This window comes from Saxophila tyrrhenica (genome assembly GCF_035928015.1).
Source record: "Saxophila tyrrhenica strain CCFEE 5935 chromosome Unknown scaffold_1, whole genome shotgun sequence".
Lineage (NCBI taxonomy): Eukaryota > Fungi > Ascomycota > Dothideomycetes > Mycosphaerellales > Extremaceae > Saxophila > Saxophila tyrrhenica.
In genome coordinates this window covers 274,631-287,283 of record NW_027041733.1, presented here as the reverse complement: position 1 = coordinate 287,283, position 12,653 = coordinate 274,631, and the positions used below count along the sequence as shown (strand labels likewise).

The following is a 12,653-nucleotide window of genomic DNA, read 5'->3' as shown; positions in this document are numbered from 1 at the left end:
ACCTATTTGTAGATCTGGTAGACTCTCAGCCGTGGTAGACCTAGTATTTACACCAGCTCCCATCGTGCAAGGCGTGCGACACCTTCGCCGGCATTCCTGACGACACAGAGTCTGCTCTCCTTACCATGCACACCTCGGTCTACGACTTTGCTAAGCAGCAAACTCCCAATGCCCGTCCCCTGTCCTTCCGCAAGATTGAAGTTCCCCGTTGTCACGAAGCCGATCAAATCCTTCTCGCTCGGACAAGCCGGATAAGGGTCTTCGCCAGCCTGCGCAGGGGCTTTCAACAGTTCCTGAGCCAGACGACGCTGGATCTCATGAGCTGGAGCATCTTTCGAAAGTCTGGGTGGCGGGGCATGCTTGCGTGTCTGCTTTGACTGCTTGACGATCGCTGGCTGTAAAGCGAGCCACGCCTTTCGCAAATCCGGGTCTGAGGTGATAGATGGGAGGCGGTAGATCCTGGCGCAAGCTTGTGGAACCCCTCGAGTAAGTAGAGTCAGGCGGACTGCAGCTAGCTTGCCTTCCAACGTGCTGTGCGGCGGGCTTAAGATGGCCGAGGACCTCAAAACGTCCTGAGCTTGAGCAGCGGTCAACTGACTGATCATAGCAGGCTTGGGCACTGCTGAAGGTGGCTCAGGGGCTGTTGGCTTGGGCACCTTATCCTTGGTGTTGGGTTTGGTTACATCCGTAGATGCATCGGCACCAGCTGTTTCCGCAGCCTTAGCAGCCTCACCAGGTCCGTCCGCCGTGGCGTCGTTCGCAAGGCCCTGTGATGGAGCAAGCAGCACCTCCCAATCACAATCCCACCCCCTCCCCACCTCACCCTTCCCCCCTTTCCCATCAAAATTACTCTCCACCTTCTCCCAAGAGATCCTCTTCCCCTTCGGCCGCTTGCTCCACTCCTGCCACCTCCTCGTCCTCTCCGAAACCTCCCAAGCCCACCCCGCTTCCGTACCAGGAAAATCAGCAGGGAACCAAGGCCTACCAGCTTCGAAAGCGAGCTGCTGTTGTTCCCGCAAGCCACCGAAGCGAGGTTGACCGCCGGTGGAGAGCGGGTAGTACAGCAAGGAGCACCAGATGGGCTGGATGGTCTTCCAGGGAGCGAGGAGGGTCCAGCCACCGTCGGTTGAGGGGTGAAGCAACACGGGGATCTTGGGATCGGTGGCGATGGGTGCGGGAAAGGAGCCAGGCGGAGCAAGTGCTTTTCGTCGATTGATGGCTTTCTGACTCGGTAGCTTAGCGCCGCGAGCACGAGCTTGGCTGTCAAAGACACCGGGTGGCTTTGGGTGAGCGTCAAGGGGCCACGAAGCGAGAAGCTCGATGAGCTTGTTCTGGTCATCTTGCGTCTGCGGGCCAGATACAGTTCGAGGAGGATGGCGGAGGCGAGGATCAAGCACGTCGAAAGCTAGCAATGCACCCGGAGGTAGCGAGGATGAAGTAGTCAATCCAGCCAAATTCGTAAGTAGCTTGCCTGCTTGTACTTGAGTCTGCTCGATTTCGGAATGGTCGTTATTCGGATATGGAGATAAGGCGCCCACCAGTGCCTCAGTGGCACCAGGTCCAGTAACCTCGATGCTGCCGACGTCGAACCTCAAGTCATCAACAGTGATATACGGCTTCGCGACCTTCGAAAGCCGAACGGCCTCCTCCCAAACTTGGAAGAAAGCAGACGGATGTACCCTGATGAATAGCATCCTCTTCGACTTGCCGTCGTGAACATCGCTATCACTGGTGGTCACTTCCGGTCCGCACCAGATAATCGTCGCAGGGGCAATGATTCGATGCGGCGCCTCCCTCTCAAACAGCCGTGACTCCAGTACCCGGGTTCCGCGACGCCATTTCTCGCCCTTTGCGCCCCAGACACTGTCCTCATCATCCCCCTTACTCGACACTCCGACCCCAAGCGTCCGCAGCAACCCTTCCAGGTTCCGCTGCTCACCAGTCAACCCAATAGTGGCCAAGTAGCTCACATCCCACGCCACAGCCCCTCGATCACGGCCCGCGCGATGAGTAGGCCGGTAGCTCTTCTGCGTCGGCGTCAAAGGAACAGCAAACCGCCACAGAGGAGCAGACGGTGGAGTCATGTGAGCCCGCTTGGCGTGGAAGGGGTGTGTGGGCAGCCATGACTTGTGCTTCTGCCGTTTGCGGAACTTGGCCTTCGGCGGAGGTGGTTGGGCTAATGTGGGAGCCTTCTTTACTCGGGCTTTCCTGGGCTGGTCGGCCTTCGCTTGCTTCGTCATACCCTCCGCAGTAATAGACGCGGCAGCACCGCCCTGGACTACTCCATCCGTCTTCCCTGATACCTCCTTGTCCTTCTCAGCCTTCTTCTTCGTCCCCAGAGCCCGCAGCTTCTTCACCGTCTCCAGCCGTAGCCGCATATGCCTCGTGACCTTTGTCTTCTTCTTCGCAACCCCTCCCGGCCCAGGCGTATTGTCCTCCAGCATCTCCCTCACCGCCCTCGGCCGCAGCCGCTTGGGCACTCTCTTCGCATCATGCGCAGCCGTCCTCCGTCTTAGATCTCGGGGCACCTGCTGGAAAGCTCTTCGGTTCAATGCCTTCTTCGACCGCTGCATGCCTTGCTCCAGTGCTCGGATCTCGTATTGTCGCGCCTGTACGAACTTATCCACGTCGAGGGCGCCATTGCTGAAGGCTGCAGAGGTCGTCTGCGTGCTGAGAGTCCGGGCATCGCGCTGTTTCTGGCGGAAGTGCTGTGGTTGGTTGGGCTTCTGCCTCTTGTTCGGTGTAGGCTTGTTTTGAGTATTCGGGGGAGGAGCCTTGCGTTTCTTCGACTGCTGCGCTGAGGCGGGTTGTTGTGCCATCATGGAGACATGCTGGCTCCTGTACTGGCTGAAGACTTGATAGTTAAGAAGTTCGCGATGTGACGTGACTTGAAGATCCCCACAGCTTCCTATTTGGGTGAAAGTCCAAGCGCCTTCTTCCCCGCCTTGAGCTGTGCAAGAGCAAGCATCACGACACTCGATCGGCGGCGGCAGACAGCTGCAGAGCTCGGGTGCGGGTGGAAGAGGGCAAGGTAAGGTAAGGTCCAGTCCCCTGTCGCTGTCGTAGTTCATCCTCCCGCTATCGTCACTCCATCTTTCTCTCTCTTTCCCTCAATATCTCGACACCCCATCCTCCCTACCACAAGCCCTATCAGGAAGCACAGCAACAACAATGGCGCCCCTCCAACCCCAACCCGCCCACTTGGGTCTCATCCTCCCCATCGCCACCTCCTCCGCCACCGTCGGCCTCGCCCTCTACCAATTCCCCGTCTTCTACGCCTTCCTCTCCTCCTCCCCGCCCCTCAGCGGCAAACCCCTCTCCAACTACTGGGGCCCCAACCTCAAAACCGGCGTGCCGCTGATCATGAGCTTGAACCTCGCGAGCATCGCGACGGGGCTGTTGAGTGCGAGGTGGTTGCGCACGCATCAGACGCTGGAGACTACTGATGTTGGGAAGTGGTGAGTTTGTGCATTCTCTACATGTAGTTGAGGTGTGGGAGATGGTGCTGATAGTGGGTGATGCAGGTATGCCTACGGCGCCATTTTCGCCGGCGCGCATTTCGTCTTCTGGCCGCTCGTCGCGGGCCCGATTAGACGAATGATTGCGGAGGGGGAGTCGAGCTCGGTCAAGACGGAGGCGGAGACGGACGAGCACAACAGGAAGGAGATGAGCACTTGGTTCTTGTGGCATGCGATTCGCACGCTGGTGGTCGATCTGCCGGCGCTGTGGTGCTTCGCTGAGGGGGCATCGTTGAGCTTTTGGGTGGCCAACGTGTAGATGTGCGGGCGAAGAGGACGTTGATGGAGTGAGCCCACGGATAAGTCTGGACATATGAAGTGAGAAATGACGGACATATGCGGCTGATGAGTTCAGAATGGGCGGAGTGTACGTTAGGTAGGAGAGATGTAGCGGCTGGCGCGTAACAATTCTCTGCTTATTGCTATGCTACCGCGCCATGAATGTTCGCTTGAAATATGCACAACTCATGAGTCCAAAGTGCAGCCCCAAGGGAACACCAGTCCATCAAAATGATATCCGCCCACCAAATCAATGCAGCCTACCCATATGCCCCGTCTATAGTCATAACCTCGTAAACCCATTACAAACCTCATCTCATCTCTCATCCCTCCTGTCCTCCCCCTCAACCTCCACAGCCTCCTCATCCCCCTCCCTTGTCTCCACCCCTTGAATCCAGACCGCATTCGGCGGACTCCTCGGAATCCACCACAACTGCACCGTCGCCGCCACCGTCACGCCGGCCAAACTAAACCACGCCGCCGCACTGCCGCCCTTGGAATAAATAATCCCCTCCAAAGGCGGCGCCGCCGTGCGCGCAGCGCTCAATAGGCTCATACACGCCCCGTTGACGGTTCCGAGCACGAGCGGGGAGGGCGTGGCGTTCTTGATGAGGATGAGGGCGCAGGGCGGGATGATGATGTTGAGGTGGTTCTGGATGATCATGATGGCGTAGATGCCCGCGCTTCTCGCGGGGCCGAAGGGCAGGAGGGTCAAAAGCGGCATGAGCGGGTACGTGAGCGGGTACAAGATCACCATCACGACGTAGCTCTTCCACACGCCAAACTTGGCGACGAAGACGGGAAATACGAGCCCTTGGACAACAACGGAGATGAAGCCGTTCATGGCCATGAAGGAGCCGACGGCGTGGATGTCGTAGCCCAGGCCGCCTTTCCAGTCGATCACGCCGCCGGCGAGAGAGGTGCTGGGCGCGTCGAGGAGGTAGATGGGCAGCATGTTGAAGTAGCCCATGCTGTGGTAGCTGCACAGGACGAGGGAGGCGATGAGCATGACGACGGTGTAGTTGAAGGTGGAGCGGAGCGGGGGTGTGGCGGTATCGGCGGGGTGGTTGAGTTCGGAGAGGGACGGGCGGGTGGGCTGGATCTGGATGGATTGCATGGTGCCAAAGCTGGAGCGGCGCAGGTCGAAGTGCGGGTCGGTGCCGCTGGAGACGCCGTCTTCCATGAAGAGGGCCGGGGAGGGCTTACCAGAGCTGTCGGACTCGGAGGTCTCGACTTCGCGTTCGGAGACGCGATGGGGTGAGTCTTTGTAGCTGTCGCCGAGGAGAGGGGTGTTTTCGCCGCTCTGCCTCGCCTTCTTGAGCGCTTTCTTTCGGGCGTTCTCTGCGGCGTGTGGGTTCGTCTCTTTGAGGAAGAAGATTCCTTGGATGACCGCAATGACGATCACCACCACGCAGACCAAGTTGGGCAGGAGGAAAGGGTATTCGCCGAATATGCCGTCAGGTGAGAAGACGTCTGGCCAGTACTCAGCCGGCTTTGCAAGGTACCCGCCCATTGCAGAGCCAATGATGCCTCCTGCGAACCACACGAACGGATGTATGGCGTATGCCGTTGCTACAGCATCAATGTCAGCATGTCCATACCTCCCATATCCTGGAGATTTCGCATCTCAACTCACGCTCATGCTCCGGCCTCTTAACCATCTCCGCCAGCATCGTCTGCATAACCGCCACATTCCCATTCAACATGCCCCCAATCAGCCTCGCAACGAACGCAACCAAATAGCTCTTCGCCAGCCCAAACATGACGCAGCTCAAAGCCACCCCGCAAAGCCCAAACAGCACGACCGGTTTCCTCCCCATCTTGTCTGACGCGTATCCCCACATCACCGCCGTCAGGACCTCGCCGAAAGCGTACGCGGAGACGAGGAGGCCGGCGTAGAAGGAGGCGTTGGTGCCGTCGCCGTCGAAGAGCCAGGGGACCATGACGTAGGCGTAGGAGATGACGGAGTTGAAGGCGATGGGTTCGCTGAACTTGCAGATGGCTGGGCGTATATACCTCGTCAGTGTGTACTCTCCTCATAGCTCGAAGTATGGGCTGTAGCTCACCCAGTGTGATCATCTGTCCAGTCGGGAACTTGTCGTCCTCGCTCTTCTGCTTCTTCCTCCTACTCGCTCCGTCCCCATCTCTTACATCGTTCTGCGCCATGCTGTATGCTTTTTCCAATGCAACTCGGAACAGCGCTTTCAAGCCAGCGTTCTTCAACCCACAGCCGTAGACACACAAGCAAGAGCACAACACCACAACAGCAGCAGTAGTTCACAGTACAGCAGATGGAAAGAAGCGATACCACACACCCAACAAAAGAAAACCACACCAACCTCAGATAGATTAACCTTACCTAGATCCAAACCGCATGCGCGGACCTGCCTCTTCCGAAGACCGAACGAGTATCGCATATCTCGCATCTGGCCCAGCTCAAAGGCGAAAAAAGAACAGATCGGTAGCACCCATCTGCATCTTCCCGCTGAAAGAAGCCGCAGGGTAAAAAGTGGTGTTGAGGACCCGTCTTGGGATTGCGGGGCACCGGTCCGGCCTGCCTAATCACCGTTCTTCTTCTGCTTCGAGGGACCGCGGTTGCTGGCACACAGGTGGGCTGCTAATCTGATGGGTGGAGCTTGAATCTCTCGAACATTTGAAATGACCCGGCGCGCCGGGCTCGCTGGCCGCCACACCGTGCTTCCGCGTAGGATATTCGGACTCTTCACAAAAGCTGCATAATAAGCCGCAGTTCTACCGCGAGAGGACCGACAAAGTGGATGAAGTCCGGCTCCGGCTCGCAAGGCCCTGCGGTGTGTTGCCAGGTCGTCCCCGTGTAACCGTATGACCGTTTGGAGAAACGGCAGGCTGCCTCGATTCTGCACGATAGATGAAGGCCAGACGCATCCTCGAGACGTGCGGCGAAACCAGAAGAGTCGAGGTGCAGTGCTTATTCCGACGACATCCCTACCACATATCCAATCTTGTGACACCGTGACACCCTCAAAGGAGTCGCGAGGCCAGAGAGGGTTCCAACATCTTGAACTTGTAATAAGGCGGAAGAGGCGAGGCGAAACTGCAAGCGAGGACGAAGCACCAAGAAAGGCCGTTTATATACTTGTCTACATGCACAGCTATTCTCGTTCCAAGCGATCCTTGGACAGATCGATGTTCCTACAGTAACTTTTTCAACCCACCCTTCTCCAGATGCACCGGATGCAGATCCGTACAAACACAGATTGGCAATAGTCGCTCGGCTTCCAATTGAAGGCCGGCTTATCCCATGATTGCACCTTTCAGGCCTTGCATGTCTCCTTCCTTTGCCGCGATTTCGAAGTACGAGTAGATGATTCTGTATCGGGCTGTTAGTTACCTTCCTTCTTGAGCGGTATGAGAATACTCACGTCACGGCCATCAGAATGCTAGTTCCACTGCCCAAAGCACCAACAAGGTCGCTGACGATCGACAACGCGCCAATGCACGCACCACCAAAAGCCGCAGCAGTCGGGATGACACGCTTCAACTCGCGATACATGCTCTCGTCTCGGTGTCCGGCCATCACAAGTCCCTGATCCTTCAGCTGCTTCGCGACGTCCCTTGGCGATGATCCTGAAACCTCAATCCACGTCTTGCTGAAAGCGGCACAAGCAACGAGCATGTAGGCGGTGAAGACGGCGGTGTGCAACGGGTCGAGTAGCGCATCCTTGATGTTGAGCGGCGGGCTCATGTAGTATACCAGACCACTGACTGGCAAAACCTGGCTGGAGCCTTCGCGAGCTTCCCACACACCGATGAGCTTGACGAGGAGGTTGTCTGGGAGCCTGTTGAAGAGCATTTGGCTGACGAGGAAGACGTTCGAGGAGAGGGCGGACTGCAGCATGATGGGCATGTTGGAGGTGTAGAAGAGGCGGACGGGGTAGGAGCCGCGCATGCCGCGTTGGCGGGAGGACTTGACTGGGATCTCGACGCGGAAGCCTAAGAATTCTCCATCAGCACTGAGCTTTGCACTTCAGAGAGGTAGTCTTACCTTGCAGATAGATCACGACACCAAAGACAATGATGGTCGAGATCAGGTTCATGACGTTCGGCAGATTCTGACGGTAGAAGGCCTCCTTGAGAGCGAGCGTCTTGTTTGGCCAGGTGACCAACAGATGCACAAGCGCGATAATGGCGCCCTCGAACTCAGGTCCACGGCCAGTGTTGACAGTGGTAGGCGAGAATGCGCGCCAGACGATGGACTCGCAGATGTTGGTCGCGATGAAGAGCGAGATACCGCTGCCCAATCCATAGCCCTTCTGTAGCAGCTCATCAAGCAAGATGACAACCAGCGCCGCAGTGAGTAGCTGCACGACAAGCAGGACGCAGATACCAGCGCCAAGGTCGCTTGGCAGACCGTAAAGACCAGTCAGGACGAAGACGCAGGCCTGGCCGAAGGAGATGATGATGGCGAGGAGCTTCTGCGCAGTCTGGTAGAGCTCACGGTCGGACTTGAGGTCGAGGTTGACGTCGATGAGGTGGGTGCCAGCGAGGAGCTGGAAGACCATGCCGGAGGAGATGATGGGCGTGATACCCAGCTCCATGAGCGTGCCTCGATTACTGGCCATCATCATGCGCAGCCAGTATAGAGGGTCAGATGTATCTGCGTTATCCCATCAATGTCTGTCCCAACGACTCTTGTGTATGTTTCTAGACTGACCAGACGACACAATGCCGTACAATGGCATCTGGCTCATCACCAAGAAGATGACGAGCGTGACGGACGTCCATACTAATCTCTCGTTGAACGCGGTCTTCGTCTCCGGGACTGAGACCTCGGGTATGAAAGGGAGGAAGGGCTTGACCAGGTCGAGGAATCGGACTGTTGCGTGGGTGTTAGTATGTAGACGTCTGCTGGTTGCAGGGGGTTCGTACGGCCGCTCATCTTGGTGGTTGTTGATCAGGAGCTGCTTTGCGCTCCTGGAAGACAGATGTGGACAGAATCAAGGACGTAGAAGGGCTGCCACGGGCAAGGAGAGGTTGGAAGGTGAAGGAGTGTATTGAAAGTAGGAGGTGAGGTCGCAATGGGCACAGACAGGGAGGTCGTCCTCGCAGCTCGAAATTCTGCTGGCCAGCTGGCACCTCCGACTTCGAGACGGTCTTGGCGCTTTTGCGGAGAAGGCCCGACCACCTCCGACCTCACTTCCACTTCACTCTACGGTTACTTCATCACTCTTCACTCTACATCAAGGACGGTAATTATGGTCATAGTGTGTATTTATCCGAGCTCGTACTTGCATAAGTCTACTAGCGACGCCAGGCAATTGTAAGAGCTAGAGGACAGTTGGCTGGCTGGCCGGAACAAAACTCCAAAATGGACGCTTCCAAGCGATGGCAATGCGTATGTCTGCTATCTGTTTGCTGGTAGGCTTGGGGAGTCGAGCTCTCATCTTCGAACGCAGCACCTTTATCATCGGCGCAACTTCTCCGTCAGTCGTCTGCCTACGTGCTGTTTTCCTGTGTCATCAAGCCACCAACAGAGCTTACCACTTCATGAGTCCAGACCTTCGAACGCTTCGATGCCAACGCTGGCCGAGGTTGGGTCGATGATTTCCGGAGCGCGACGCCTCAGCCCATAGTGCTCCAACGGGACGACTGGAAGGCCTTCAGTGGAATCCGGAAGCTGAATCTCATTCTTGACGTGGTCACCGTTGCCGGTCGAACGCCACACTTGGTTGATGCTGGAGTCTATCTTCTTGGCGGACGAGCCTTTGGCGTGGCGAAAGGCGTGATCGTAGACTGCGTCGCAGAGTCGGGAGATACGCCATTCGTCCCACATGCGCACTGGCAGAACATTAGCACATGCAGCTTCCCCGAACCAGAGAGTGGGAAGCGATTCAACATACGTTTCTTGCAGATCTCCTCATCTGGTTTAGAGTAGATGCTTTCGATGCCGACCGGAGTCAGCTCGTTGTGGAAGAAGTCGTCCGCCACACCGAAAGCGATCGGGCGCATGCACTGCCTGAAGTAGTCGATACGCTGCTTCCTCGTGGTCTGCTTCCATGCCTCGAGCCCTGCTGTGGAGTCAGCCAACCATCTCAGGTTTGTTGATGGTCCCAAACATACCTCCGGGAGTGCGATTGATCGCCCGAGCGACAACTACCATACCGACACCAAGCGCGATCTTGTATCTCTTCCTCTCATAGGTGGTGAGCTTGGCTTTCGTCCACTCCACACAGGCTCCTTTGCTATTGGCGACAGCCTGAGGAATGTCGATGTTGTCGATCGACCCGACGAAGTAGATCTCAAGCTTGACCTTACTAAGCTGGTCCTTGACGCCAACGACGCGGGGTGTGTCCTCACCAAAGGCAGCGTCTTTTGCATATGGAATCTCAGAACTCCGGTGACGGAGTTGGAGTTGCTCATATCTCACCACCCCATGTCTTCCTGGCTGGCGGCGCTACTGCAAAATGGACTGACGGCAGGAACTTGAAGGGGGCTGCGCTGTTGCGGGGCGCTCATGTTTGCGTCCACCATGCTGGTCTCCATGGTCTCTGCAAGAGGTTGAAGTTTGCAGTCAGAAGTTTGGTTCAGGAGCATGCAGGTGAGCTTAGCGCGCCGTCTTCACGTGAGAACCACCGATGGGGCTTTGGACTAGCTTCTTATGGAAGTTACTTGACCAATAGTCATGGGGCGCGCCGACCCATTGTCGCACGAGCTTCTCCAGCCTGAAAAGTCATCGGCATCACGTCTCACACATCTCACGCACTCGTCGGCTCACAACCTCGCCAGGGGAACCTAAACCAACAACATCAACAAACACCTCTCAACCACCCACAAGATGCCAGCCTCATCGCTGCCCCACGATTCCTCCACCCACCTGGAGGAGATGTTTAACATCGAGACCGCAGTGATCGCTGCGTGGACCGCGTTCAAGCTCGAAAAGCTCGGCAAGACGGCAGAGGCCAACAGTATGTTCTCCGCAGATACTCTTCTCCCCTTGGACTGATACTAACAAGAGCGCAGAGGGCCTCTCGTTCGCGAAGTACTACGGCAACATCGCGGAGAGCGACCTGTCGTGGGAGTATGAGTACGATTGCGTTGCAGGCGTCGACCCAGTCAACGTTGACGGTCTTCGCGAGTATCTTGAGAAGATACCTGAGATTGTGGAGGGTGGAAAGGACCGTGTGGAGGATCCAGAGGTCGCTGCGTGAGTTTTCCCTTCATGCTGACGGTTGTGGAGGTGTCTCCTGCTGACTAAATCACCCATTTAGCGAGATGAAGAAGGAGTTGAACGCTTGGCTCGCCGAGTCTTTGCCGTTGACCAACAAGATGGGACGCTCCGACGACTCTGCGCAGAAGGAAGCATCCAAGGAGTAAGTATAGCCTCTTTTTCTCTTCTCTGGCGATGCGGCAGGCGGCAGAGCGAGGAAGGATGGGGAGGATAGAGATCCTTGGCTCTCGGCTTGCAGGCTTCTCCACGAAGCGGTCAGGGAGCTGGAGGCAGAGCATGAGGTGCATAGCCATAAAAAATTGGAGCGCGGTGGAGAGCAAACAGCGCTGCTGAGAATACAAATACACACTAAAGCGAAGTCACCTCACTTCAGGTACTTCCCATCATCCTCCCGAATCGCCATCTCCTCATTCGCCTCGATGATGATATCCGTGTGGTATCGATTCTTGTCCATAAACTCAGCATTCTTGGCATCAAACTCATCGTACGACTTCAGCGCCTCCTCCATACTCCGACAGATGCCCTTCTGTACCCGCCGTGACGCCACTCGTTCCCGCGTCAACTCAGGCCGGACGTGGATATACCACTTCTCGTCCACAAACTCCTCAATCTGCTTCCACGGCTCCCGATCCGCAAGCAACCACAACCCCTCAAAAACAACGGCTTCGCTATCCGCTTCAATCAACTGAGCATCCGGGACCGGATCCCCCTTCTCCTCGTCAAAAGCAGGCACACGCAGCTCATGCCCCGGCCCACGCGCTCGCAGCGTCTTGAACATCTCCACCACCGCATCGCCGTCGAAGGACTCAAGCGTGCCGCGTTTCTGGACCTCTTGTGGAGAAGAGAAGGCGGACTTGGGTTTCATGAAGCCTTCGATGGAGATGACGCCGCATTTGACGTGCTGTTGGGTGACTTTGTCTGCGACGGCGGAGGCGAGGGTGGATTTGCCGCTGCCCGGGCCGCCGGCGAGGGCTACGCTGTTGGGACATTCGGGTTAGCTTGCACGCTTCCCAGGGTCCGCTGATGCTGTATGGTGTTATAGCGCAGTGAGGGTGTACGTACTGCCACACCGTTAGCAGAGAAGCTCGTTTCCCACACACACACTCGCCGCCCAATCGACTTACCAGGCAGCGCTTAATCGGCTTCTGAGAACCGTTCTGACGAGGAATCCTCCCGTAATGCTGCACGAGCCGGTTGGCAAGCTGCTGAGCAGCATAGTCTTGATACATGTTTGGACTTGTGAAAAGGGTAGAAGGAAGGTAAAGTAAGAGCAGTCTGGGAGTTTGCGAGAACTTGAGATGTATCAAACCTTTTTGAACTACTACCGTGTTTCGTGTCATTTGCAGGCCGGACTGCTCGTCAACTTCACGACGTTGAGCATCATTTGATGGAGTGCCGATGAAGAATCGTCGTTGATGACCTCGAAGGAAGTCATACGTGGGGCGGATATGGTTAGCTTGGCATTAGCAGACAAGAGTGGTCAGGAAGAATGTTGTCAAGCCCGAATTACGTCCGCAAGGTCTTCAATTTGCTAGAAGTACAGTCTGGTTCAACGCCTGAAGCCTTATCATCTCATATCATTCTTGCCCTCCATCCTGTAACGAAGTGATGCACGTCCATAGAATGATTGCAGCCCCACGTTTTAGCAT

The 12,653-nt window shown here is 56.4% G+C and overlaps 7 protein-coding genes across 7 annotated transcripts; 2 read left to right on the top strand and 5 right to left on the bottom strand.

The window, feature by feature from the left end:
• Positions 1-47: 47 nt before the first annotated feature.
• On the bottom strand, positions 48-2,819 carry POP1 (Ribonucleases P/MRP protein subunit pop1; the record flags this gene model as incomplete). Its single annotated transcript, XM_064797404.1, has 1 exon — positions 48-2,819. The coding sequence occupies one exon, from the start codon at positions 2,817-2,819 to the stop codon at positions 48-50; it is 2,772 nt and encodes a 923-aa protein (XP_064663638.1).
• A 352-nt stretch (positions 2,820-3,171) lies between these two features.
• LTR77_000135 (uncharacterized protein) lies at positions 3,172-3,777 on the top strand (the record flags this gene model as incomplete). Its single annotated transcript, XM_064797403.1, has 2 exons — positions 3,172-3,458; positions 3,525-3,777. The coding sequence occupies 2 exons, from the start codon at positions 3,172-3,174 to the stop codon at positions 3,775-3,777; spliced, it is 540 nt and encodes a 179-aa protein (XP_064663637.1).
• A 336-nt stretch (positions 3,778-4,113) lies between these two features.
• Positions 4,114-5,963, bottom strand: LTR77_000134 (uncharacterized protein; the record flags this gene model as incomplete). The annotated part of the gene is made up of 3 exons (XM_064797402.1): positions 4,114-5,369; positions 5,434-5,799; positions 5,864-5,963. 3 exons carry the CDS (start codon positions 5,961-5,963, stop codon positions 4,114-4,116), a joined length of 1,722 nt encoding a protein of 573 aa, XP_064663636.1.
• Positions 5,964-7,070: 1,107 nt separating this feature from the next.
• SEC61 (translocon subunit) lies at positions 7,071-8,715 on the bottom strand (the record flags this gene model as incomplete). The annotated part of the gene is made up of 5 exons (XM_064797401.1): positions 7,071-7,146; positions 7,199-7,769; positions 7,822-8,433; positions 8,491-8,652; positions 8,706-8,715. 5 exons carry the CDS (start codon positions 8,713-8,715, stop codon positions 7,071-7,073), a joined length of 1,431 nt encoding a protein of 476 aa, XP_064663635.1.
• A 606-nt stretch (positions 8,716-9,321) lies between these two features.
• On the bottom strand, positions 9,322-10,319 carry LTR77_000132 (uncharacterized protein; the record flags this gene model as incomplete). The annotated part of the gene is made up of 4 exons (XM_064797400.1): positions 9,322-9,614; positions 9,677-9,844; positions 9,897-10,168; positions 10,204-10,319. The coding sequence occupies 4 exons, from the start codon at positions 10,317-10,319 to the stop codon at positions 9,322-9,324; spliced, it is 849 nt and encodes a 282-aa protein (XP_064663634.1).
• A 292-nt stretch (positions 10,320-10,611) lies between these two features.
• On the top strand, positions 10,612-11,150 carry LTR77_000131 (uncharacterized protein; the record flags this gene model as incomplete). The annotated part of the gene is made up of 3 exons (XM_064797399.1): positions 10,612-10,741; positions 10,797-10,980; positions 11,045-11,150. 3 exons carry the CDS (start codon positions 10,612-10,614, stop codon positions 11,148-11,150), a joined length of 420 nt encoding a protein of 139 aa, XP_064663633.1.
• Positions 11,151-11,368: 218 nt separating this feature from the next.
• Positions 11,369-12,233, bottom strand: LTR77_000130 (uncharacterized protein; the record flags this gene model as incomplete). The annotated part of the gene is made up of 2 exons (XM_064797398.1): positions 11,369-11,981; positions 12,067-12,233. The coding sequence occupies 2 exons, from the start codon at positions 12,231-12,233 to the stop codon at positions 11,369-11,371; spliced, it is 780 nt and encodes a 259-aa protein (XP_064663632.1).
• Positions 12,234-12,653: the final 420 nt, after the last annotated feature.